The sequence below is a fragment of the Podarcis gaigeae genome (assembly GCF_964106915.1).
Source record: "Podarcis gaigeae genome assembly, chromosome: 8".
Classification (NCBI taxonomy): Eukaryota; Metazoa; Chordata; class Lepidosauria; order Squamata; family Lacertidae; genus Podarcis; species Podarcis gaigeae.
The window spans coordinates 82,560,414-82,587,972 of NC_139684.1; the positions used below are offsets into that span (position 1 = coordinate 82,560,414).

Sequence of the window (27,559 nt, forward strand, 5' to 3'; positions counted from 1 at the left end):
GCAGCCTTATCCTCCGTGAATTGCTAAAAAGTCTCTTTTAAAGCCATCCAAGTAGGTGGCCATCACTACCTCTGGGGGAAACTGCTTTCATAGTTTATGTGCTGTGAAGAAGTCCTTTCTTGAGCCTTCCAACATTCAGCTTCACCGGATGGTCCCAACTCCTAGTATTATGTGGGAGGAAAAAGTCTACCTATCCAGCTCTGTCATGTTTCACCTCATACACTTACGTGACCCTGTGCCCAGTAGCTCTTGTCTTATTTGAATGTTTGAGCTGGCAATGAGGAGGGCAGTCACTTTTCTCGAAGGTATTGAGACCCTTCCTTGTGCTTTAGCAGCGCCGAATTTCCTTTCGTTTCAGGTAATTGCTCACAATTTGCCAAGGCTGCTTTGAATTTCACACCTGTCCTTGATGGCACTTGGCAACCGCTTCTGCTTTTATCGCAGAATCACAGAACTGTAAAATTTGAAGGGATCACGAGAGTCATCTAGTCCAACCCTCCCCCCCTGCAATGCAGGAATCTTTTTGCCCAAGGTGGGGCTCGAACCTGCGACCCTGAGATTAAGAGTCTCATGCTCTACCAACTGAGCTATCCTGTCACTAGCAAATTTGAGAAAACACACTTTGGAATTTTTGATCCAAATAACAAACATTTCAGGGGAGACCAGACTGCAGAGGAATCATGCGTGTTCAGGCTGGTGTGTGCCCTAAAAAACCATCACATTGTCATTCCAAGTACTTTCAAATATGTTTGTATTTCTCTTTGGTGTGTGTGTGTGGGGGATCCTTTTGTTAATTAACTCAAAATGAGGATACACACAGGCATTATTACGACATGATCTTACTGCTCTTAAGCCTGCCAGGAAAAATGGTTGCGCCTACTGAAATCTTTTTAGGCAGGAACAGAGTCCCATTTATTTTCATTTTCTCTGAAACCCCAGATCGCCAAAAGAAGCAGCAAAATGTAAAGAACAAGTGAACAGTGGAAACTACATTCATCTATCCAACGAGAACCGTAGGTTAATAAAAGAAAAAAACGCGCACACACACACAGATCTTTAGCGATGAGTTACACAGAAAAATACCACATCATCCAAGTGCTACTGTCTCGCTGTGGGTTTCCCCCCACCCACCCTTTCCCACCAAACTGTACAAGTAGTCTTTATTCTGAATAAGTGCTAAAAGTTATGGCGTAACATTTTTTAAACCTTTTTAAGTGCTGTCATCACATACGATGACGACCTACCTGTTTCCATCCCTTTTCTGGCCTGCATTTTGGGCTCTGGATGGAAAAGGTCCTTTTCATGTCCCAAGGGGTCTCAATGGTGGAAGCTTTTTTTCTACTGAGTACAGGATCAAAGCAACAGCTGTGTTTGCACAGTGATGAGAGGAACAAGCAACCTTGCAGGATTGGACCATCAAAGAGGCGCATCTTGTCCACCATTTCTCCCACCTCCCAACAGTGGCCAGGCAGAACCTTCTAGGAATGGCGTGGTGATGATGGTTATCCCAATCTACCCCACCCCAAATCTGTCACCCTGGTAGACCGCCTCTGCACACAGAATTCCCATTTTGCTACAACAGCCACTGGTAGACAAATGGGCGGATGAGAAGTCTGAACACCTGGTTGTTAGAAGAGCAGAATCAACACCCTGTTAGCTGTTTAGAACTGTCCATGGTCTATTATTGGTTTATCCACACTGCATCTTCCTTCACTTTCAGAAGTTTTAACCGCTGGGAAATTAGCCGTCACCTGTTGGCACCCAAATTTCACTTAAGACTGTTAAGCTGGTGGCAGAACCCTTGGCAACAGGGCAGTTAAGACAGCTTTAGTAATCTCTTTCCCCTTTGATCTGAGCACACAGAAAACATATAAGCTATTAATCCATTATTTGCAGAAGGGGGAAGCATGACGAAGGTGAGGCTATACGAGATAAGAGGAGTGCCCAAAGGGTTGATTCATTCAGATATACTTGCCACACCTGGATTCTTGTTTATAATTCAGAGCCGGACTTTTGAGCAATTGCTGTGCTGTAAGGGATAGTGCAGTGTGGACAGAACAGAAGCAAAAGTGGTAACACTGATGTAATCACATTGGGGGACTGAGTTGGGGGTGTTGACACCCTGCTGTTCATGTGCAGGTTTCTTTGAGTTACACTCGCCTTGGCTAGCAGGCAGGTGGTCCTCTCAACAGATAAACCTGCAAGGCCTAAACATAACCCCCATACATACAAAGAAAAACCCACCCCAAAGTCTCCAGCAAACATGGTGGAGGAAGGAAGTCAACTTGTAGCAGCAGGAAGACAGACAAGAACGAATGTAGGATACCTCTTTCATCTTTCCCAGGAAAGTTGCACCGACTTTGCCCTGGGTTAAACTCCCGAACTCCGCATTTGCACTGGGCTAACTCCTGAATTCGTTCCGCAACCAGAACAGCAGTTTCAAACAGCAGCATCTGGGTGGCCAGGCAAGGAGCAAGAGTGGAACACAAGACGGCTGAGGAGATGGTCACGCTATTAATTTGCCAGAGGTTTAGAAAGGGGTGCTATGAAAAGATGAGACACGCAGGGATTTGTTAAGAGAACAGAGATTTCTTCCCTCGGCGGCAGGGAAGTTGGCACCGAGCTTTCCTTTAAAAGGGGCACACAGAACCTTTAATTGATGGCTCTGCCCAGCACAGAGTTTGGCCATGGGCTCAGTCCTCCTTGCGTTCCAAAGCCGAGGCACCGTGGACCCCGCTGCCGGCCATCGAGAAGGGCAGCGTGGAAAACAAGGAGTCCGTTGCGGCAAAGGCTCCCCCTGAAATCTGGGCCAAGCTTGCCGAGTTCCCAAAGGGCGCGACCATGTTCAACCGCTGCAGGTGGTGGTACATAAGTTCCCGGGGCGTCTTGGCCTCGGCGCCACCGATGTCCATGAGGTTGATGGGGTGAGAAGGTGGGAGCACGTTGCTTTGCATGCCGAGGGTCACGTCGGCAGGGGCGTACCGGATGGTGCTGGTGGCGTAAAGGCCCTGCGAGCCGGATGTGCTGGCATGCGGGCCGCCCAGCTGGTGCACCAGCGGCACAACCACGTTGCCCGCGTGGAACCGCTGCAGCACCTCCATGTCGGCGGGGTAGAGGAGCGGCGTGAAGGGCGTGGACGTGGCCCTCTCCTCGCACGGGGAGCCCGAGAGCGGGGGTGAGAGAGTGTCCGCCGAAGAGGAGGCCACCGGGACGGTCCGGGGAGAGGGGCCGCAAGGCCCTTTGGGGGCGCCGCTCTCCATCTCGGGCGGGGTGAGCACAGAGTCCGGGATGGAGACGTACAGGTGAGAAGAGGCGGGCCGCAGAGAGGGCTTCTCTAAGCTAAGTGCTTTGTTCACAGTGTAAGGGCTGCCCTTGTGGGCGGCAGGACAGGTCCAGGGGGCTCCCTTGGCACCGGGGGGCTGCTCAGATTTAATGCTAAGGGCTGGGGCAGCTTTCAGAACGGAGCTCTTCTGAGTCTGGATGACGGAGGCAAACTCCGGGCGGCCGGGCCCTGCCCTCCTCCGGCCCCCGCCCTTGCAGCCGTTGGCTTTCCTGGCCAGGGGCGCCCTCTGCTGTGGGAGGAGGCCCAGCTCCGATTCGCTGCCACTGTCCGACTCCTCGGAGCTGGGCTCCTTTGCCTCCCGCGAGGGGCTCTCTGGCTGGAACTCCAGCTTGATGCGCTTGCTGGGCGGTCCCTCGGTGTCGCTCCCAGCGCCTCCGTCTGACAGTTCCTCCTCCCGGTAATTCGTTTCTGGGCCGCTGGAATCGGTCTCTGCCAGGCGGCACCGGGCACCGGCCTCTGCCGCACTTCGGGGATAGGCCTCGGCTAGGGAGCCAGGTTTGCTGGGGGAGTAAAGCTTCCGCCCTTGGCTGCTCTCTTTGGCAAGCCTGCTCTCTGAAAGGGAAATCAGGTGGGGAGAGAGGAGGGGGAATAATCAACTGAGCAAGGCAGCAGGGAGCTAAGCATCTTCCCACGGCCAGGAGTTGGCCAGATTGATATTGCCAAGCAAAATTTCTATCCGCAGAAGACCTGGGGGAAAGTTTAGACCTCGCTTCAGAGCAGCTTCCTGCCAGCAGCGCAGCTAATAATCACCACCACAGAGGCAAAGCGACGCCGGGAAGCCTTGAAGTGGATTTGGGCACAGCAGGAACTCAAAAGCCAGCATGGCAGAATTTCCGCCTTGGAGAGGGGGGAAACCTACTCAATCAGGTTGCACATCCTCCCCGTAATTTCATTTATCCCTTTATGTATTTTCAAAGGAACTAAAGGTGACTAATAATAATAATAATAACAACAATAAATGCAGCAATCCCCATCAAAAATCTTAAGGCCAAGCCCCCATAACAATATACAAAACATCCCCTGAAACTGGGATGTTAAAGGTGAATCAGCGGATAATCTTTCTAAACAGCCACGTTTTCACTGGCCACTTCTAACAGTGCAGTGCCCACATCTGGGTGACGTGGTGAGCCACCAAGCAGCAGGGTGGAGAATCTTTTTCAGCTTGAAGGTCGCACTGAGCCATGCCTTGGGCTGTCCCTTGGGCTGTCTTAAGATCCTAAACCCTTTTAAATATGTTTGTAGCGGGGAGGGTGGTTATTGGTTTATTTTGTTCTTGTTTTTTATTATGTGTTTTGTTTTTAAGCTGTGAACCACCTTGGGACAGATGAAGTGTGGTATAATAATAATAATAATAATAATAATTATTATTATTATTATTATTATTATTATTATTTATTATTTATACCCCGCCCATCTGGCTGGGTTTCCCCAGCCACTCTGGGCGGCTTCCAACAGAATATTAAAATACAATAACCTATTAAACATTAAAAGCTTCCCTAAACAGGGCTGCCTTCAGATGTCTTCTAAAAACCAGGTAGTTGTTTTTCTCTTTGACATCTGGTGGGAGGGCATTCCACAGGGCGGGTGCCACCACCGAGAAGACCCTCTGCCTGGTTCCCTGCAACCTCACATCTCACAGTGAGGAAACCACCAGAAGGCCCTTGGCACTGGACCTCAGTGTCCAGGCAGAGTGATGGGGGTGGAGACGCTCCTTCAGGTATACTGGACTGAGGCCGTTTAGGGCTTTAAAGGTAGTGCCCACTGTGCTTCATGGGGCTGAGGGCTCTCTGGTGTGAGAAGATGACTGGAGCATGCAGGGCAGAAACACACAGAAGGAGGCAATCCTTCAGTTCCCCCGGGGTCCCAAGCCCCTGAAAGCTTAAAACAGCACCTTGAATTGGGGCCAGAGAAACAAAACACCTGCTTCCTGCAGCAGTTCACAAAGGGGCTGAGAAGAGCGAAGGCAGCGACTACACCAGGACTCTCTCTTTAAAAAACAAACTGATAAATAGCAAAGGGGGCCCTTTTATTTTCAAAGGGAAAATAGTAGGTTTGCTATATTTTATCAGCAGGCAAGAACCTAAGAGCTCTGCTGAAAGAGACAGCCCACACCTGTTTGCCCAAATCTCTTCCGCTAGCAATGCACGGAGCTTTTCTGCTTGGCAAGCTAACCTCCCCTCCCTGTCCAAGGCTTCATTTTATTCACCTTTGAATTCTGGCCCCACCTCAACGGCCTCCGTCTGTCTTGCGGGAATCCCGGGCAGCTGGAATATGTCCAGCACGGTGTTCTTACACTCCGGCTTGCTGGAAAGGGTTAAAAGTGAAACGGGGATGGGGGGGGTAGAGGAAAGGAGACTATTAAAGAAATGCATATGTGAGGATCGTTCCAAAGCTTCAAGATATATCTTCGTCTTGCCAGCGAGGTTCAGAGGTGATGCTGGGGTTTCGGATGTTTTGCCGGGGTTAAGCCAAAGGCCGGGCCCAGGAGATGCCTCGGAGGAGGGTCCGTTTTTCCGTTCTGCCCACAACAGTTTGGAGGATTGCCGGAAAGCAGTATAAAGAACTTCAGAGTGGAACACCTCCAGTGGTGGCTGGGATACAGAAGGCAGCAGAATTTGTGCCAGGATGAAAAGGAAATGTAATTCTCTCTCCTGTACACATTCCCTACCATTTCCACCTCTGGGGCACTGCTCTGCACCATCCCTCCCTCAAGAGGAGGCCTTTGAAATGGCGCTGGGGACTTTGGCATCGTGAAGGATCGTAGCTGGATCTCGTAAGCGCGGCCGCTTGGTGGCAGCAAGGAAGCCGAGACAGAGAGAGAGATCCAGTCTCCCTGCTTAGCAGCCATGTGGCAACGCTGAGAGGCCAGGGATTAAAATAAGCGCTGCAACTCCCTCCTCCCACCCAGAAGGGGACTGAAGAAAGCCAACTTGAATAAGAGCTGACACATCCAGCCACCTGCAGGCTAGAATCAGCGGAACAGCCGCAGCCACAGCAGAGGGACCATTGGCACTTCATTGTCCAAGAACAAACAAGGACAGATTGAAATCACAAACTCTCCCTTGTGGATTTGGTGTGTGTGTGTGTGTGTGTGTGTTGAAAAAACACCCTACACGCACACATACCAAAAACAGCAGGGTTGGGGGTTTTATTGTCAAGCGAGCAAAGCTGGAACCAGTTCAAGTTAAGAGTCCCTCCCCCCAAAAGCAAGTTATCGTTGCAGGGCAACCGATGCAATGGAAGGAGGCGATTCAGAACCCAGGCGTCGTTCTTCTCTGGAGCCCCAGGACCCATTTGGGATGTCAGGGGCAAGTGAAATAAAGAGGGACGTGGCCAGTGAATATGACAGTCCAAACGTATCTGGGGTTTGGGCTCTAGGGAGTGAGAGAGAGTTTATGTCTGACACCAGTGCTCACTTTTTCCCATCGACAACCTCTGTGCTGCTATGCTCGCGCTACTCTCAGGCACCATTCCCTGCCCCCAGGGGTCTTTCCGAATGGTGCTGCATCGCCATATAATTGAGGAGACCAAATCTGGGGGTCAGCGCCACCTGCTAAGTTCAGCTGCTTTCCTTCCCCGAAACTGCCAAACTGTCCTCCCCGCAACTTACAAATGGTGTGTTCCAGCTCAACACACCGCTTTGCTGTTCCTCGAACACAGAGCCTTCCAGCCCGGGCATTTTTTCTCCCCTGTCCCGCTTTGCAAAGTGGTGTTGGTTTTGGCGGGGCGGTGGCAGCGGAGAGGGAAGCAAGCAAGTTTGCAGGGAGGCTGCGAGAAAGTTAATTAGCCTCTAATTACAGCACTAATTAACTAAAATACTAATCACCCTTACAAATCATACATTACCATCGGCAATTGCTTGCAGGATTAGCATAATAATGCTTCCCTTTGCTTTATCGGGAGGGAAAGGGGGAAAGTAGTCATTAATAACCATCTGCAGTAGCCATTCACAGATCCCTTTTATCTGTTTGGAAGGGTGGGCAAGCGTGGCAGGCTGGGAAGAGGGAGAAAAAAGACTTCATCAGAGAATATTTGGTAGTTCTTAAGTAGATTTTAAATGTTGCACCTGGGGCAACAGAGATGGGGGTGGTCTTGATTTGAGGAGTGGCGCTGTGGGTTAAACCACTGAGCCTAGGACTTGCCAGAAGGTCGGCAGTTCGAATCCCCGTGATGGGGTGAGCTCCCGTTGCTCTGTCCCTGCTCCTGCCAACCTAGCAGTTCGAAAGCACATCAAAGTGCAAGTAGATAAATAGGCACCACTCTGGCGGGAAGGTAAACGGCGTTTCCGTGCGCTGCTCTGGTTCGCCAGAAGCAGCTTAGTCATGCTGGCCACATGACCCGGAAGCTGTACGCCGGCTCCCTCGGCCAATAAAGCGAGATGAGCGCCGCAACCCCAGAGTTGGCCACGACTGGACCTAATGGTCAGGGGTCCCTTTACCTTTACCTTTAAAGGACTCGGGATCCAAAAGGCTGAGTGTGGTGAAAGCTCTTGATGAACTTTTGCCACTTGAGACCTCAGGGAGCGGGGACTGAACCTTTGAAAAATCTAGATTTAAAAAAGCAGCCAGGCACCCTGAACATCCAATGTCCATTTGAAAAACTCCCTAGTGCACTCAGTTTCTGTACTGAGCTTGATGGACCAATGGCATTACTCTGCGTAAGGCAGCTTCCTGAAATCCAAAGGGCCCCTTTTGCCACACCGGTGGGAGGAGGCCTGCTTGAAGAATAGCCTGCGTTCTTGCAGAATAACCATTTGCACACATGCTCACTGCCAGCTTTGGGGTTGTTGTTTTTTGGGAGGGGGATGGTGGGGGCTTGAGCAAGATAAATAAATAATAATAAATATTATATTATATATCTGACTGGGTCGCCCCAGCCACTCTGAGCACCTTCCAGCAAAATACAGTGGTGCCTCGCAAGACGAAAAGAATCCGTTCCGTGAGTCTCTTCGTCTTGCAGTTTTTTCGTCTTGCGAAGCAAGCCCACTGACGGATTAGCAGATTAGCGCTATTAGTGGGTTTGCGGATCAGCTGATAAGTGGCTTAGCGGATCAGCTGATAAGCGGCTTAGTGGATCAGCTGATAAGTGGCTTAGCGGATCAGCTGATAAGCGGCTTAGCGGATCAGCTGATAAGTGGCTTAGCGGATCAGCTGTTAAGCGGCTTAGTGGATCAGCTGATAAGTGGCTTAGTGGATCAGCTGATAAGAGGCTTAGCAGATTAGCGCTATTAGTGGGTTAGCGGATCAGCTGATAAGCGGCTTAGCGGATCAGCTGATAAGTGGTTTAGTGGATCAGTTGATAAGCGGCTTAGCGGATCAGCTGTTAAGCGACTTAGCGGATCAGCTGTTAAGCGGCTTAGCGTCTTAGCGGATCAGATGATAAGCGGCTTAGCGGCTTGGGAAAAAGGGGGGAAAGGAAAAAAAACCCGCAGGAACTCGCAAGACATTTTCGTCTTGCGAAGCAAGCCCATAGGAAATTCGTTTTGCGAAGCACCTCCAAAACGGAAAACCCTTTCGTCTAGCGGGTTTTCCGTCTTGCGAGGCATTCGTCTTGCGGGGCACAACTGTATTTTTAAAAAATTTAAAAAATGTCCAGTTGCACCTTAGAGACCAACTTAAGGTGCTACTGGACAATTTTTATATATTTTATATATTTTATATATTGTGTGTGTGTGTGTGTGTGTGTATCTACTGCGTCAGACCAACATGGCTACCTACCTGAATCTAGAGCAAAATATAAAACCATCATAAAACATAAAATACTTGTGCTCTCCATTGGATTCCATCCCCACCAGGAAGGGGAAGCTAGTTAACAGCATCTGCCCCTTTCAGCACCCGTCCCAGCTCTTTCAGGGGCAGGGGGAGTAGTAGGGGGAGAATATAAATGCAACAACAACAATAAACCTGTAGTAGGTTTATTATTGTTGTTGTTGCATTTATATTCTCCACTTTCTCATTTCCGCCCCCCCCCCACAACATCCCTGCAAGGTAGGCTAGGTTGACAGACAGCGGCTGGCCCCAGCTTCATGGCCAAATGGGGAGTTGAACCCCAGTCTCCCAGGTCCTAGTCTCTAACCACTACACCACACTGCCTCCCTAGAGCCCCTTTCTGGCTGTGATATGTGCCTTGACTGGGATGCAATGATGGCAACCCCTTGGTGCTGGGAATTCTGCGGCGGTGGAAAGCTATTAAAAAATATGCCCTCGTTTGCTCTGAACTTTGTACGAATCGAGACGGGACACCTCACCTGAGGATGTAGTTCACCCAGACCATGTTCTTCTCGGTGGGGTTCTTGACGTTGACCGAGATGGTGGCGCATGACTGGACCCACACAAAGCCCCCGTTCTTCTGCAGCCAGCGGTAATACTGGGTCACCACCTGCCCCTTGTTTAACACTAAAGGAGGAAGTGGAGGCAGCAGCCATTAACAATAGTTTTAGGAAGAAAAACATTAACTGTGTCTACCCCAAGGCGCTGAAGAACATGCACTTCAGTGGTGAAGACTTTCCTGGACTGTACCACTTCAGGTCACCAGGGAAGGTTGCAAGCTGGGTAGAAAGCAAGCCTTGAGCTTGGCTGAAATTCTTCACTCTTTCACAACACATCTGTTAAATGCAAGGAGGGTTTTTTTAAAATGGAGGGGGCCAATCAAAAATTCAACAGAGCCCCCCCCCCACTTTGTTGGAAGGTAGTACAGTCCAGGAAGAGCTTTACCGCTTGATTCTGCTGACTGCATCAAACTGGTCCTTGGACAATCTGCTTTTCACAGGCAGCGGAGCTGAAGAGGTGCCAGGGTAGGAGAAGAATCTTAGAACTGTGGAGTTGAAAGGAACCCCCAGGGTCATCTAGTCCAACCCCCAACGTGGCAGGAATCTTGACTGAAAACGGATCAGGAGAAGCCAGCGGTGGCTTGTAGAGATTGCTTTGGCCAAAACAGTGACCCCTTTGGTCTGTAATGGGGGGGGGGACCCATTGCCCTCCAGGTGATGTTAGACTCTGACACCCATCAGTCCCAGCCAGCACGGCCAACCGCAAGGGACGATGGAAGCTGTAGTCCAGCAGACAAGTCTGCATTCAGTAGAAGTACGGACTTGGCAAAGAACTCTTAACTTCTGGCTCCACCTAAATTCAACACACACATACACACACCCCGCCGCCAGTTTACTATCCTTAGTACTTCAAGACTCTCATAAAAGTGCCTGGCTTAAAACCATCTATCAAAAACGTCATTCTTGTGGCCTATCCCACAACACCTACTCACTATGGTCCCTACTAAAGCAAACAGTCTAACTGGTCAACGTCTGAAAGATATCGAGCATCAGAACAACCTGGCCACTATAAGGAAATTCTTCCCTTGGTATGTTCAGTTTCCACCTCTCCATTTTGATTCTCTGGCCCCATGTCTGCACAAACGTATTATCCCAAAATACAGACGTGCTTTTACACTTGCAAGACTGGATGTTTTGCCATCTGCGGTACTTGAGGGTCGATTCCAAAAGATCCCACCTGAGAAACGCTTTTGCGCCTGTGGAAACAGTAGCACCGAAACAGCGGCACACGTTCTCCTGTCTTGCGCTCTCTACAAAGACCTGAGGAATGAGATCATCACCCCACTCGTGCTAACCATCCCAGGGCGCTCAACCACTGCCACAATGTCCTTTCTTCTATCAGATCAAAATGAGCAGATAACAGCAAAGGTTGCTAGGTTCATAGCAGGGGCAACCAGAATAAGGGCCACTAACTGACGGCTGATTCAGGACTTTAAATTGTGCTCTTATATCAAACTTCCCTTTCTGTATATACTGTAATGTTTTATTGTTGCTATGGCCATTGGCTAATGCGAATAAAGTTTTATCAATGATCCCAATGATCCCAGCAAACATCAGGAGGGCCCTAGAGTGCCCAGCCATGTTCTAGTAAAGGTAAAGGGACCCCTGACCATTAGGTCCAGTCGTGGCCGACTCTGGGGTTGCGGCGTTCATCTCGCTTTATTGGCCAAGGGAGCCGGCGTACAGCTTCCGGGTCATGTGGCCAGCATGACTAAGCCGCTTCTGGCAAACCAGAGCAGCGCACGGAAATGTCGTTTACCTTCCCATTTATCTACTTGCACTTTGACGTGCTTTTGAACTGCTAGGCTGGCAGGAGCAGGGACCGAGCAACGGGAGCTCACCCCGTCACGGGGATTCGAACCGCCAACCTTCTGATTGGCAAGTCCTAGGCTCTGTGGTTTAACCCACAGCGCCACCCGCGTCCCAAGCCATGTTCTAGAACAACATAAAAAGTCAGCCGATAGAGCACAAGACTCTTATCTGAGGCTTGAAGGGTTTGAGCCCCACATTGCACAAAAGATCCCTGCATTACAGAGGGTTAGATGCAGTCCCTTCCGACTTTATGATTCGAAGTGGAGCCCTGGCGGACCAGACCAAAGGCCAGTCTAGCCCAGGACTCTGTTTCCCAAAGCAGCCAAAGCCTCCAAATACCAGTCCCTGGGGAATCCAAGGGGAAAGGTCCACAAATGACAACATTTTGGAGGTCCCAAGATGGTTAGATTGCCCTCAGCTAGGCCCAGGGCCTTTTCAGTACTGGCCCTGACTTGGTGGAACGCTCTGTCACAAGAGACCAGGGCCCTGTGGGACTTCACATCTTTCCGCAAGGCCTGCAAGACGGAGCTGTTCCGCCTGGCCTTTGGTTTGGACTCAGTCTGACCCTTATGTTTCCCTCCCCTTATGGTTTTGATCTATGGGCTACTTTTAAAATGAGGCTGCATTGTAAATTGCATTTTAACCTGTATTTTAAATTGTTCCCCCCACCCCCCTATTATGTTTTTACTGTAATTTTTACTGGTTTTAGCTGCCCTGAGCCCGGCTCTGGCCGGGGAGGGTGGGGTATAAATAAATTTGTTGTTGTTGTTGTTGTTGTAGGGTGGGGTATAAATAAATTTGTTGTTGTTGTTGTTGTTGTTATTATTATTATTATTATTATTATTATAGGGTGGCTTCTGCTTGTGGACTTGCCAAAGGCTGCCTGTATTTAAAGTACACAGACTCCCCTGCCCCGAATCATGGGATCTGTAGTTCGCTAAGGGTGCCAGGAATTCTAGCTTTTGGAGGGCATGCCCTGGACTAGATGGGAGCTCAGGAACGTGCACGGGATGCTCTAAAAGAAAAAGACTATCACTGTTAACACCATTACGAAGCCAACATACAGTCCAGGTGACTTTGCCAGATTCCCTCCACATCCTCGCCATGAATGAACTGGTAGCAGCTTTTGCCCACGAGCTCCGAGGGGGTCAAGTCCATATAATCGCTGATCCTGGGGTGGGGGTGGGGGTGTCAGGGGAAGAGAGAGGAAAAAGGAAGGCAGATTACGGAAAGGCTGAGCAGGAGATCCATTTACAGTGGTGCCTCGCAAGACAAAATTAATTCGTTCCGTGAGGCTCTTCGTATAGTGGTTTTCTCGTTTTGCAAAGCAAGCCCATTGACAGCTTAGCGGTTTAGCGCTATTAGCGGTTTAGCGGCTTTTAGCGCTCAGCTGTTAAGCGGCTTAGGAAAAGGGGGGGAAAGGGGAAAAAACCCAAAGGAACTCGCAAGACTTTTTCGTCTTGCGAAGCAAGCCCATAGGGAAATTCGTTTTGCGAAGCGCCTCCAAAACGGAAAACCCTTTCGTCTAGCGGGTTTTCCGTCTTGCGAGGCGTTCGTCTTGCGGGGCACCACTGTATTCATACGGGGCCATCTGTGCGTACAGCACCTTACAAGAAAGAGGTGTGACAGAGCCCTGCCCCAAGGAGCTTACAATCCAAACCAGGCAGAGGGAAACAACAGAAGGAACGTGGGCGGGGGAAGGAGGCAGGGGGAGGATATAGGATCAATTATGTGGACTTTGGCTCAGATACAATATGGGTGGGGGGCTGGGGGACAGGAGCAGCAAATCTAGAGGCAATAGCAGAAACCAAAATGGGCAGAGAAATAAAGACAACAGAAAGCCACTATCCTTTGAAGTGCTATGTGCGTAACTTCGATTTCCAACTCGCTCGGGTGCTGTGACTTTTTCAGCCGTCTCTGCCAACAGATGCCCGCGTTCCCCAAGAATGGCACAAAGCAGCCCAGAGGGCCCTGGCAACCCACCTGCTCTCGCAGTACACGATCTGCAAGTCCATGTTGACCCGGAAGACAAACATGTGGCACTCGATGCGCACCTCGCTGAGCGTGGAAGGGGGCAGGGTGTGGGCCAGCGCCACCAGCCCCATCACGCGGCCCAGCAGGGAGTGGGTGTGGGAGAAGGACGGCAGCCGGGGGCGGAGGCGGCCTGTGACGTGGATCACCTGCAGGGGGCGAGGGAGAGCAGGAGAAGAGGGTTTGAGGGAGGGGGCATGGACAGGAGAACCTTATCATCATCAGGGGTCAGCAAACTTTTTCAGCAGGGGGCCAGTCCACTGTCCCTCAGACCTTGTGGGGGGCCGGACTAATTTTGTTTTTTTTGGGGGGGCTGAACGAATTCCTATGCCCCACAAATAACCCAGAGATGCATTTTAAAGAAAAGCGCACATTCTACTTATGTAAAAACATGCTGATTCCCAGACTGGATTTAGAAGGCAATTGGGTCGGATCCGGCCCCCGGGCCTTAGTTTGCATACCCATCATCATCATCATATTGTTGTTGTTGTTGTTGTTATCTTCATCATCACCATCAGAATCATCATCAAGACTGGTGCATAGGAAGTCATTTAAACAAAGTCCCCCCCAACTCTACAATTCTATGATTCTATCATCTCAGGCCAGCAGCAGGAATCCTACCTAATTTTGTTTCATTTACCGTATTTTTTGCTCTATAAGACTCACTTTTTTCCTCCTAAAAAGTAAGGGGAAGTGGTGTGTGCGTCTTATGGAGCGAATGCAGGCTGCGCAGCTATCCCAGAAGCCAGAACAGGAAGAGGGATCGCTGCTTTCACTGTGCGCAGCGATCCCTCTTGCTGTTCTGGCTTCTGAGATTCAGAATATTTTTTTTCTTGTTTTCCTCCTCCAAAAACTAGGTGCGTCTTGTGGTCTGGTGCGTCTTATAGAGCGAAAAATACGGTAAGTCCTGGTCCAGCCACAACCACCACTTTGGCTCTAAGTGGCGGCTTATGTATTCTGCGCAACTACTTTTTTTTTTCCAAATGGGAAAAACGTTATACGTTTTTGTGCAAAGGCGAACCACATTCTGCATCGAGAAAAGCAGAATTTTGCAACCTACAAAGAACACACACACATCTGCACCGCTCCTTGCATCTTGCAGGATTTTTTTCTGCGTGCATTACTCTGCGCCTGTTAGCAGTGCGGCAGGAAGCAAACCTGATAGCCCCAGGCCTGATTTCTAGGAATACTGCTTTTGAGATTGCCTATACAAGCCTTAAGGACTAGCGACTTGATTCTTTGCTGCTGTTTTCAGATGCACACTGTGAATTCTGCACTTCCTCAAGATGACTGGAAGAAATTTAAAGATTATTTGAACAAATATTGTAATATGAAAGATTAGTAACTACTTGAAAGTACCAAATAGGCCTAGGATTAAATTGGAATTAAACAAATAAATGAGAAATATAATGTTAAGAAAAGTTAAGAAATTTGATTATAATTGGAATATTGTTTTTTGAATAATGAACTGGAAAACTGCTACACTCGATTATAAGGAAATTCAGATGGAAGAGATTAGAGGAAGTCAAGTAATATGTTTATGAAGTTGGAAGTTTGACTAATTAATTAACTTATTGTATATGTGTTGGTGGTTGTACCATTGGTTATTTTTTGTTATATTTTTATTTTTCTTATTTTTGTTTTATTCAATGTATAGTATGTGTTGTGTTTGTATGAAATTCAATAAATATTATTGTGGGAGGGGGGAAAAGGGAATTCTGCACTTCCACCCCCCCCACCCACCCCCCACTGCCACAAGACAGGCCGTCAACAGTGCCTCCCCACATAGCCAGACACTGGAGAGACCTGTCAGGAGTAAGCATGGACCAATGGTATCAAATAGTATGGGAAACAGCCCTACTAGAAAAATTAACCAATAAACTGCAACTGACATGGGGACAAACAGAAGAAGACACCTTCACCCCGGTATGGCTCCCCTTTATCACATACACAGCCCAACAAAAATCCACCAACAGCATACAAATCAATATGGCTAACCTGATCCAAAACACCCACCCAGCCCACTCACACATGAAAACAAAGACTACCACAGCCAACCACAAATGAACAACCACACCCTAGGCCAACCCCAACCTCTCTCACCACCAAAGGAACACAAGTGAACAACACAAGCAACGCTGACACCAAACCCCACATATATTAAATAAAATAGAAACATCGCCACCAGATCCCCACCCATCTTTCCCCCCTCCCTCTCTTTCCCCCTTTTCTTCCTAATGTCTCAACAAATGAAACTGATTTGTAAAAATGTTACATGGGGGGGGTGGGAAATACGTGAGAGAGACATTGCACACACTTTTGTAAATCAAGAAAACCTTTAATAAATAAATAAAGAGGAAGTAAGACCCACAGCTGGAGCGGGCGTCATTTTACCTTGTAGCCGGAAGTTTTCACGTGAAGCCCTCTCTTGGTCAGGGTGGATTTCAGGCGGATGAAAAAGGAGCGGTCCAAAACGTCGCCCTCAGCAGGATGGGAGTTGGCTGGATCTAAAACACGGAGACAGGCAGGTGTCACAGCTTCAATATTAGGAGCTGTTCCAAGAACATAAGCAGGGCCTATTGGACCAGGCCAATGGCTCACCTAGTCCACCATCCTGTCCTCACAATGGCCAACCAGAAAGCAGGATTCGAACACAAGAGCCCTCTGTCTTCTGTGGCTTCCAGCAACTGGTGTTCAGAAGCAACCATGGAGGCAGAGCCAAGCTACCTAGGCGACTAGCCATGAATTTGTCCGATTCTCTTTTAAAGCCATCTAAGCTAGTGGCCATCACTGTCCTCTGTGGGAGGTAGTTAAACTGTGCCATGAAGGAAGCGAAAGGCTGTAGCTGGACATCAGGCAGAAGAAAGAGCTTGAGAACAGTGATTGCAGTGATAGTAGCTATACAGTAGAGGGATGTGGATGGCGCTGTGGGTTAAACCACAGAGCCTAGGGCTTGCCAATAAAATAAATAAATACATAAATAATTTATTAATGGTGCCCCACCCATCTGGGTGGCTTCCAACAAAGACCAAAAATACACTAAAATGTCACACATTAAAAACTTCCCTGATGTCTTCTGAATGTCAGGTAGTTATTTATCTCTTTGACATCTGATGGGAGGGCGTTCCACAGGAAGGGTGTCACTACCGAGAAGGCCCTCTGCCTGGTTCCCTGTAGCTTTGCTTCTTGCAATGAGGGAACCGCCAGAAGGCCCTCGGAGCGGGACCTCAGTGTCCGGGCGGAACGATGGGGGTAGAAACGCTGCTTCAGGTATACTGGGCCGAGGCGGGTTAGGGTTTTAAATGTCAGCACCAACACTTTGAATTGTGTTCGGAAACGTACTGAAGGTCAGCGGTTCGAATCCCCACGAGGGGGTGAACTCCCGTTGCTGGGTCCCTGCTCCTGCCAACCTAGCAGTTCAAAAGCACATCAAAGTGCAAGTAGATAAATAGGTACCGCTCCGGCGGGAAGGTAAACGGCGTTTCCGTGCGCTGCTCTGGTTTGCCAGAAGCGGCTTAGTCATGCTGGCCACATGACCCGGAAGCTGTACGCCGGCTCCCTCGGCCAGTAAAGCCAGATGAGCACCCCAACCCCAGAGTCGGCCACGACTGAACCTAATGGTCAGGGGTCCCTTTACCTTTTACCTATACAATAACCCTGCGAAAATGTCCAGGATGCCAGCGTGGTTAAACAGCCGTGTCAAGGACACCGTAAATGGTGAGCAGACTTCCTTTTAAGAAGCAGAAGTTTTGCCAAGTTTGGAGGCATTAGGAACAGGAAACCAGGGAGCCAGAAGATCTTTAGATGACTTTCCATAGAATGGAGAATTTTGAAGAAGAATGGTGTATTGTATTTGTGTGTTGGCCTTCCCCATGGAAGATGTCCATATCTGGGCTACTGTTTTCGTGCGGGGGGGGGGGGGTGAAGAGAAGCATTTGCGGATCTATGTCAAATAGAGGTGACAAAGGGTGAACTTTAAGAGCTAATTGGCAAACTAACAAGAAGTCAGAGCCAGATGGCATTCACGCAAGAGTCCTTAAAGAACTCAAATGCAAAACTGCTGATCTTTTAACATAAATATTCAGGGTTAAAAATCAGATTCCTTCTTCCCAGAGGTCTGGAAGGTAACCTAAGCATTAAGGAATGTCTTCCCAGAGGTCTGGAAGGTAACCTAAGCATTAATAGAATGCATTTGCTATTACAGACTCACCACCTTATTTTTCCTCCCAGGTAAATTTGCAGGGACCATTATTAAAGCTAGTATTTTTAAGTACATGGAAGAACAAGCCATGTTGAGGAAGAGTCAGCACGGTTTCTGCAATGGCCGGTCCTGCCTCACTCTAGCCTTTTGTAGTTGTCTGTGTGTCTCAAAAAACACATGACCAGGAGTGATGTGGTAGACATGAGAGGTTGGATTAGATGCCAGTCATACTCCGACCCACTGGAATGAATGGGCATGGCTAACCTAGATTAATTTCACGGGTCTACTTTGAACAGAACTTAGCTGGAAACAATCTTATATATCTGAACGTCCCAAAAGCTCATCAAGGGCTCTCGAGCGAACTTGGCAGTTATTGGGTAAGAAAGAGATCCTTATATGACTCAGAAACTGGTTGAAGGATGAAGGCAGAGAGCAGGGATGCAAGAAGAATCTGTGTTGGGACCAGCTTGACTTAACTCCTTCGCAGATGCTCTGGAGTTTGTGTGAGGAACAGTGATGTGGCCAAGAGCTACATCAGATTGTTGTTGTTTAGTCGTGTCCGACTCTTTGTGACCCCCTGGACCAGAGCACACCAGGCACTCCTGTCTTCCACTGCCTCCCACAGTTTGGTCAAACTCATGCTGGTGGCTTCGAGAACACTGTCCAACCATCTCGTCCTCTGTCGTCCCCTTCTCCTTGTGCCCTCCATCTTTCCCAGCATGAGGGTCATTTCCAGGGAGTCTTCTCTTCTCATGAGGTGGCCAAAGTATTGGAGCCTCAGCTTCAGGATCTGTCCTTCCAGTGAGCACTCAGGGCTGATTTCCTTCAGAATGGAGAGGTTTGATCTTCTTGCAGTCCATGGGACTCTCAAGAGTCTCCTCCAGCACCAAAATTCAAAAGCATCCATTCTTTGGTGATCAGCCTTCTTTATGGTCCAGCTCTCTCTTCCATACATCACTACTGGGAAAACCATAGCTTTAACTATATGGGTCTTTGTTGGCAAGGTGAGGTCTCTGCTTTTTAAGATGCTGTCTACAACGAACTATTGAAGGTCATAAAAACCAAAATGTGGATTGCACAGCCACGAAGCTCAGCTAGTCACTACCTCTCCACCCAGCCTACCTCAGCAGGTTGCTGTGGGAATTAAATGAGGAGGGGGAGAATTATATATACCACCTTCAGCTCCTTGGAGGAAGAAGGTGGGATACAAATGTAGTGAAGTAAACAAAGGAACCCTAACCCAACCCAACTGTAACGAAACAAGAAACCACAGGAGGCTGCAATCAGGACTCACAGATCAGCCTTCATCAACCTGTTTTGGACCACAACTCCCATCCACTCACATCAAAGCACAATTTAACCTATGGAACTGCCTGCCACATGAGGAGCTGGTTCCTGGCTTAGCTTTTTAATTGGGAGGGGGGGGGAAGAACCTTGACCAAGTATCTATTTAATTTTAGCATTCTGCAGCTCCAATGCCCTACGTAGGACATCAGGTCTAGAAGAAATGTTTTATCTGAGCAACCAGCACACCTTTTGTTTTCCTTCTCTCGGTTGTGGGGATCCCTGCTTGTCGCGTTTATAAAACGGTCAGCCCTTTCAGCTGTTTTGGACAATTCCCAGCAGCTCCCAGAGTTACACAGCCACATGGGATCTGTAGTCCAAAACAGCTGGAGGGGGGCTGGGCTGGGGTGAAAGCTGTCCTAGAGGAATCTAGCTAGCCAGGCCATGTTGAGAACAAGACTGCTGGATAAGACAGACCCCTCATCTGATCCCCCCCCCTTTCCTCCCCCCACATTCTTATGAGAACACACTCAGGGGCAGAAGGCTGCTCTCGTATTCTCTTTTACTTTCCAGCTCGGTATAAATCTTTCACAAGTTCCCTGGATAAAAGCCGAGCGGGCGGATGCCAAACGAGAAAGGAGGAGACTCGAGATCATGCTTTTCTCCTCTCCCTCTCTCTCCCTCGGTGTCCTTCGCAGGTGTGCAAGTGAGTGGGGACAGAGGGCAAACCGGGCACCCAGCGGCAGCCTCTGACCCGCCAGGTCAGCTTGCAGAGAAGCAACAGGGAGAGCTACTGGAGACTCAGCGCCTGATCCCAGACAGCAACATCCCATCAGCCCAATGGCACTTGCAGCCAAGCAAGGGCGAAACAGGATCAAAGCAGCACAGGAAAAACAGAGAAAGATGCCATGTACCGAGGCTGCATCCGTACCATACCTTTAAAGCACTGTGATAGCTCAGCTGGTATAATAATAATAATAATAATAATAATAATAATAATAATAATAATTTATTATTTATACCCCGCCCATCTGGCTGGGTTTCCCCAGCCACTCTGGGCGGCTTCCAACAAAACACTAAAATACAATAACCTATTAAACATTAAAAGCTTTCCTAAACGGGGCTGCCTTCAGATGTCTTCTAAACGTTTGGTAGTTATTTTTCTCTTTGACATCTGGTGGGAGGGCGTTCCACAGGGAGGGCGCCACTACCGAGAAGGCCCTCTGCCTGGTTCCCTGTAATTTGTCTTCTCGCAGCAAGGGAACCACCAGAAGGCCCTCGGCGCTGGATCTCAGTATCCGGGCAGAAAGATGGAGGTGGAGACGCTCCTTCCGGTATACTGAGCCGAGGCCGTTTAGGGCTTTAAAGGTCAGCACCAACACTTTGAATTGTGCTTGGAAATGTACTGGGAGCCAGTGTAGGTCTTTCAAGACCGGTGTTATATGGTCTCGGCAGCCGTTTCCAGTCACCAGTCTAGCTGCCGCATTCTGGATTAGTTGTAGTTTCCAGGTCACCTTCAAAGGTAGCCCCACGTAGAGCGTATTGCAGTAGTCCAAGCATGAGTGTGAGACTCTTCATCTTGTGGGTTCAAGCCTCATGTTGGGCAAAAGATGGTCATAGTGGTCCCTCTACAATTTTGTGACTCTACAATTCCCCTTTGAGCAGTCACGGCTTCCCCCAGAGAATCCTGGGAGTTGTAGTTTGTTCAGGGCACTGAGAATTGTTAGGAGACCCTCCTGCTCCTCTCCCAGAACTACAATTCCCAGAGTTCCCTGGGAGGTGGGATTGATTGTAAGCCAATCTGGGAACTGAAACACTTAGGAGGGGGAATAGGGTTAAGCCTTAAAAGACGACAGTTTTGAGGATTCTTTGGCGAAAGCCATGCCTGCTTAGAGCTGAATCACAGCATTTTAAATTTACAGCGTGAATTGCGCCAGAGTCATTTGTTCACCCAGGTCGGTGTTGTCTGCTCTGGCTTTCCCCCAACCTGGCACTCTCCAGGTGTTTTGAATTACAACTCCCATCAGACGCTGCCAGCATGACCCATGGCCTGGAATGCTAGGAATTGTAGTCCAAAACATCTGGAGGCATGGATTTGGCAGCCCTTGGTCCAACACTGACTGGCAGAACCTCTCCAGGGTTTCAGGCAGGAATCTCTCCTGGGCCTACCTAGAGACACCGGGGTTTGAACCTACGGCCTTCTGCAGAAATCGCAGATGCTCTAGCACTGAGCTATGACCCTTGCATGGATTCTCTTCCAGATTCGGGAAAAAGGAGTGAGCTCCACTGTTTGGAAGAGCAGAGGCCTGTTCAGAAGATTCTGTGCCGGCGTTCCTGTTTGCTGTCAAAAATAAATTGGTACTAGATAAATAGACACGTAGCTTTAAAAATTAATCGTGTCGGCTATCTGGGATTCCCCTCCCCCTTTCTTCAAAAGATTTATTTCCCACCAACTCCCTGGGGAGGGAAATGCTGGCCAGTGGTTAGAGCTGGAGGCGTCCATGGGGGAAGGGAGTAGACGGGGGTCACTGTGCTCCAATTATGCACCTAGGTCTCTCCCCCTCTGTCTGCAAGAGAAAATAGTGTTCCGAAAGAGGCTTCCTGGCTGCCTTTGCAGCCCAGATTGATTCACGATTTCCTCGGGAGAAAACCCACTGGGGCTGCAAACCCACACAACTGCATGCAATGACATTTGATCCCAGGAGCCTGAGCTGGAATATTCCAGGTTCAACCTGTGATGGCCTGGGAATCAGGCTCAGAAGCTGAACCTGAGGAATCCCACCCTGCACAGGATTCCCCGCCTCCAGAACCAGTTGAGCCGGGGCTGGGGCCTGAGCCTGAAGGGTCCTCACCTGTGCTGGATCCTCAGGTGCAGGCATCAGCTGAGCCTGCTCTGGCTCCGGAGGTGATGGAGGACCCATTGCCTGCAGGTGCTCCACTCTCAGCCCCGTCAGGGGAAGGTGAGGTTGCCTCTGGGTCCAATAACCCTCCAGCCTCTCCTGAGCTGCAGAGGCTCAGGGCAGAGAGGCTGAGGGAACTAAGTTCCCGCAAGAGGAGTGCTCACCTCCAGGCCAGGAGAGGCGAGTCACCTGTGGACCGGGGCTGCCCCATGCCTCGGGGCAGATAAAAGCCGGTCAGCCCCAGTCCCAGGTTGCAGGAGCAACATTGTTGGTAACCTCTTCCTGCTGGCATCTTGTCCTGCTCTTCTGCCAGAGTTCCTGACTACATCCGGCTCCTTGCCTTGGACCCCGCATCAGCCTTGACGGACAGCCTCCATACCACACCATCGAACACGGACTGGACTCAGACCACGCCGCACGGTAACCCCCTGGGACCAGCACACAACCATTGACACAGCCACAAATTCACTCGGTCATAGGCAGGGCTGTCTTACCCATTGGTGCTAGGGGTGCGGGGCACCCAGACGCCGGGCTCTCATTCCGGGGCAGAGATTTGGAGTCCGGGGATTGGGAAGAGCCGACAGCCGCTGCCGAGCCGAGCTGAGCCCATCAGAGCGCCACAGCTCTTCTGCTGCGGGCAAGCGAGACGCTGAGGTAGCCGCTTGCTCTGTCCTCCTGCGCACCTGGGATTGGCGGGCCATCGAGAGGCCCACCCAGCGCACACAGTTCACATGAGGCACCCAGCTTCACTCAGTCGCCACCGCTGCGGGCCCAACCGTTGTTGCAATGGGCTCTGTTTGCCCACGCCCGGCCCCGGCCCTGCTCTGTTGCAACCGCCGCCTCGGGCTCCTCTGTTGCTGCTGAGGCTTTGGCAACCTGTACAACCGGGGGGGGGGGGGTGCCGGGCGGATCTTTGCACCCAGAGCCGCATATGCTTAAGATGGCCCTGGTCATAGGCATGTCCTTAACCTCAGCGGCCCAATCTGCAATGTCAAGCCTGCAGGGGTGGTCTACCTCGCCGGGGTGTTGTAAAGATTGCTGAGCTAATGAAGGTGAAATACTATAGAGCCAGTATTATGGAAGAGGAGGAGACTGGGTGATTGGCTGCCAAAGCTGACAAAAAGAGAGAATCGGGTGGGGGTAGGCTGGTTCGGGAGCAAGTTTTAATTCATTTATAAAGGCTAGTCTACACTGGACATTGCACTGTGATGTGGGTGGCGCTGTGGGTTAAACCACAGAGCCTAGGACTTGCTGATCAGAAGGTCGGCGGTTCGAATCCACACGACGGGGTGAGCTCCCATTGCTCGGTCCCTGCTCCTGCCAACCTAGCAGTTCGAAAGCACATCAAAGTGCCAGTAGATAAATAGGTACCACTCCGGCAGGAAGGTAAACGGCATTTCCGTGCGCTGCTCTGGTTCCCCAGAAGCGGCTTAGTCATGCTGGCCACATGACCCGGAAGCTGTACGCCGACTCCCTCGGCCAATAAAGCGAGATGAGCACCACAACCCCAGAGTCGGCCACGACTGGACCTAATGGTCAGGGGTCCCTTTACCTTTTACACTGGACATTAAACGGACTTCAGTCATCATGGCTCTCAGCCAAGAAACCTCTGATGAGAGCCAGAAACGTCAAAACGAAATTCCCTGTCGCTGTTCCTTGGAGCCATGTGTGGTCCCCCCTTGAAACAGATGGCTTTGTTCTAGCCCTGGAGGCGAGAGGGTACCTCTGAGCATGCGACAAGTGCCTGTTCCCCATGACCTGAGCAACCACACACAGCTTCCATGCTTGCAATACGCCCATTTCCCGGTGTGCTTGAAGCATGGGGACGCAAGAAAGTAAGAATAACCTGCTGGGTTAGGCCGGCGGACAGTCGAGTCTACCATCCTGTTTTTGCAGTGGACAAGCAGACGCCCGTTATGGGGAAACCCGTGAGCAGGATCTGAACACAAGAGCCCTCTCCCCTTTTGCTGTTACCCAGAAGGCATACCAGATTCAGAGGTCTCCGTCAGCCCAGAAGAGGAGGTTGCAGTAGCCAGAGTGGGCGCTTTCTGTCGCGTCGAGTGAGACGTCTCCGAGGGAGGCTTCAGGCCCAGCTGCTCAGAGACCTCAGGGTGGTCTCCAGGGTGGACGTAATCGAAGATGCTGCTCCCTGTCAGCTCCACCTGGAAGACAAGGAACACCTGGCTGTGTCAGGAACAGGAGCAGGATCTTTCGGGATTCCAAGCATTCTGACTCCCTTCTTACTCCTTACCCAGATTTATCAACATCAGGGTGGTCCAACGTGTGGCCCTTGAGGCCTTTTTCAGTGGCCCTGGGCAACATTGGACAGCCCTCCACTCCAGCCCTCAGTGCTGCCAATGCACAGCCAGGTAAGCATGGCACTGGGCTTTGGGAAGGAGGTGTGAGGACACTGGCAGGATCCTCCCTTCTCCTTCCCAAAATATAGTTATTGTTTTGCGAGTTTTTCTGGGAGGGAAAAGGGAGGCTTTAGGACCCAGTCAGATCTTTAAAGCCCTAAACGGCCTCGGTCCAGTATACCTGAAGGTGTGTCTCCACCCCCATCGTTCTGCCCGGACACTGAGGTCCAGAGCCGAGGGCCCTCTGGCGGTTCCCTCGCTGTGAGAAGCCAAGTTACAGGGAACCAGGCAGAGGGCCTTCTCAGTAGTGGCACCCGCCCTGTGGAACGCCCTTCCCAGGAGCAGAAGAAAAAGGGCAATACAATGCACTAAAAATAAATTATGCAGAACAGGAGGGGCAAAAACTCATTAACAATAATGAGAAGGAGGGGCATACACATTCATGCATGCCCAGAATTTTCTTCCTGCAGAATCTCATTTGCCTTTATTTTATCTTTTTAAAGAGGTCAGCAGACTCACTGCTCTGGGTTGAAACAAAACAAATAAAATAAAATAAAATAAAAATCCTTCCAGTAGCAAGCACCTTAGAGTGAATAGATGTGGCTGTAAGGTAGAGCCTGGCTATATACAATGGAATGTTTGGGGTGGTAGCTAGAAGCATGTAGATACGTTTGTCGGTCAGTTGGTTTACGGTATAAGGTGGTGTCTATACGCCCGTCCTGTATTTTTATAGTAGTGTCCAAAAAATGTATTTCTTGAACAGATTGGTTCATTGTTAAGTTGATGGTGGGGTGAAAGTCACTGAACGTCTGGTGGAAGATGTCCAGGGTCTGTTGACCATGTGTCCAGATAAGAAAAACATCATCAATGTATCGCAGGTACAAGAGAGGTTTGAGTGGGTAGAAGTTTAGGAAACGTTCAAAATCTGCCATGAATATGTTGGCATACTGTGGAGCCATGCAGTTGCCCATTGCTGTAGAGGAACAGATCATCACCAAATTTGAAGTGGAATTTTTATTTTTTTATTTTGTTTTGCTTTGACTATGGAAGATCAACACGGCTACCTACCTATAAATGCTCTGGGTTGCAATGTGAAGTCGCTGCCTCCAATATTAGACCACTGGCCCGTCTAGACCAGAGCTGTCCAGCCAGACTGGCAGCTGCTCTTCCGGGCTCTCAGAGAAAAGAGGTTCCTCCCATCACCTGCCGCTATCTGATCGTTTAGCCTGCCAGTGGTGCCACTGGCGAGTCAACCTTCTACATGCCAACCAGATGCTTTTCTACCTTTAAAAAAGGATCCAGCATTGGGGTGGGGGGTGTCAATCTCCAGGCACTGTAACTCGCTCTACGTGGGGCTGTCCTTGAGACTGACCCAGAAACTCCAGCGGGTGCAGAATGCCACAGCGAGACTCCTTACGGGGTCCTTGCCGCGGGATCACATTCACCCGGTGCTATACCAGCTGCACTGGCTCCCGGTGAAGTATAGGATCAGGTTTAAGGTGCTGGTTTTAACCTTTAAAGCCCTCTACGGCCTAGGACCCTCGTACCCACGGGACTGCCTCTCCTGGTATGTCTCACTGAGGACCTTACGGTCTTCAAACAAAAACATCTTGGAGGTCCCAGGCCACAGGGAGATCAGGCTGGCCTCAACCAGAGCCAGGGCTTTTTCGGCCGTGGCTCCAATCTGGTGGAACGCTCTGTCACAAGAGACCATGGCCCTGCAGGACTTGACATCTTTCCGCGGGGCCTGCAAGACAGAGCTGTTCCACCAGGCCTTTGGCCAAGGTGCAGTCTGACCCCCTCTTCTGGTAATTCTCACAGAACTCTAGCCCAATGGCTGCCATAAATTTGATTCTGAATTGATTTTAGAATGTATTTTAATTAATTGATTGTGATTTTATGTGAACTGTGTTACTTTTATTGTTGCTAGCCGCTCTGAGCCCGGCTTTGGCTGGGGAGGGCAGGATATATCGTATTTTTCGCTCTATAAGACGCACCAGACTATAAGACACACCTAGTTTTTGGAGGAGGAAACCAAGAAAAAAAATATTCTGAACCTCAGATGCCAGAACAACAAGAGGGACCGCTGCGCAGCGAAAGCAGCAATCCCTCTTGCTGTTCTGGCTTCTGGGATAGCCTGCATTCGCTCCATAAGATGCACACACATTTCCCCTTACTTCTTAGGAGGGAAAAAGTGAGTCTTATAGAGCAAAAAATATGGAAAATAAAAAATTATTATTATTATTATTATTATTATTATTATTATTATTATTCCTCAATGCACTCGGTAATCAAGCTGCAGCCTTCCTGCCCGGTGCGACGTCCCTTGTTTTGTGGCTCCGCCCTAGATTTTGGGGGAATCTGGGTGTGCCGGCACATCTGCATGCAGAAGGGCCCTACCCTGCGCAAACATCGAGAAGCGGCAGCTGTGTTTGGCTGCTGCCCGAAAGCCCCCCGCCCTCGCAAAGGCAGCTAGGAGCCCACAACCCAGCCCTCTCTGTTAGCCGCCACCCTCTCCCCAGGAATAAAATAAAATAAAATAAAAAGGTAGGCCCCCCACCTCCGTGACCTCCGAGCCACCCTGCCTGCCGACCCAACAGCACCTCATCAGCATGCAGGCAGCCAGGGAACCGCACTGCCTGATTTGAATACTAAAGGTCAGCACTTCGGGTTAACGTTTCCCACATCGTAATGAATTGGGGGGGGCGGACAGGAGAAAGGGATCAATAAATAATAATGCCGGGGTATCGGCAGGGTCAGGTGCATTTGAAAGGAGCTGCTCCTCATTAAAGATGCACCAGCAAAGGGCAATTTGACTGAAAGAGGCGAGGAAGGCGGAGGAAGAAGAAAGAGGGGGCGGTGGGTAAGGGGTGGGGGACGCGGAAAGCAGACGGGAGGAAAGGAAATATATTTGCTGCCCCCTCCTGCAGGGTCAAAGACCTCTAAAGAGCCAGGGCTTGTTAGCAACACACCTCTGGCCTGGCTGCTCAATTCTGTACAGCACCTGGCACCGTCTTCCCCAATGGCTACTAGCCACAACAGGGGCGCTCTGCTAATAATAATAATAATAATAATAATAATAATAATAATAATTTATTACCGTATTTTTTGCTCTATAGGACGCACTTTTCCCCCTCCAAAAATGAAGGGGAAATGTGTGTGCGTCCTATGGGGCGAATGCAGGCTTTCGCTGAAGCCTGGAGAGCGAGAGGGGTCGGTGCGCACCAACCCCTCTCGCTCTCTAGGCCTCAGGAAGCTATCAGCAAGCCTTCGGAGCGCGGCGGGAGTTCCTGCCGGGCTCCC

General features: G+C 49.9%; 1 protein-coding gene across 3 annotated transcripts in view; it reads right to left on the reverse strand.

Annotated features, from left to right (window-relative positions):
* Nucleotides 1-885: 885 nt before the first annotated feature.
* Nucleotides 886-27,559, reverse strand: part of NPAS1 (neuronal PAS domain protein 1) — a 94,385-nt gene continuing 67,711 nt past the window's right edge. For all 3 annotated transcript variants that reach the window (XM_083753747.1, XM_083753748.1, XM_083753749.1), the window contains exons 6-12: nt 23,887-24,061; nt 15,909-16,021; nt 13,467-13,663; nt 12,548-12,654; nt 9,591-9,738; nt 5,550-5,647; nt 886-3,895 (exon numbers count right to left, since the gene is read on the reverse strand). In XM_083753747.1, coding sequence (XP_083609873.1) covers nt 2,694-3,895; nt 5,550-5,647; nt 9,591-9,738; nt 12,548-12,654; nt 13,467-13,663; nt 15,909-16,021; nt 23,887-24,061 — 2,040 coding nt within the window. In that variant the 3' untranslated portion in view covers nt 886-2,693. The remainder of the gene's footprint in view (nt 3,896-5,549; nt 5,648-9,590; nt 9,739-12,547; nt 12,655-13,466; nt 13,664-15,908; nt 16,022-23,886; nt 24,062-27,559) is intronic.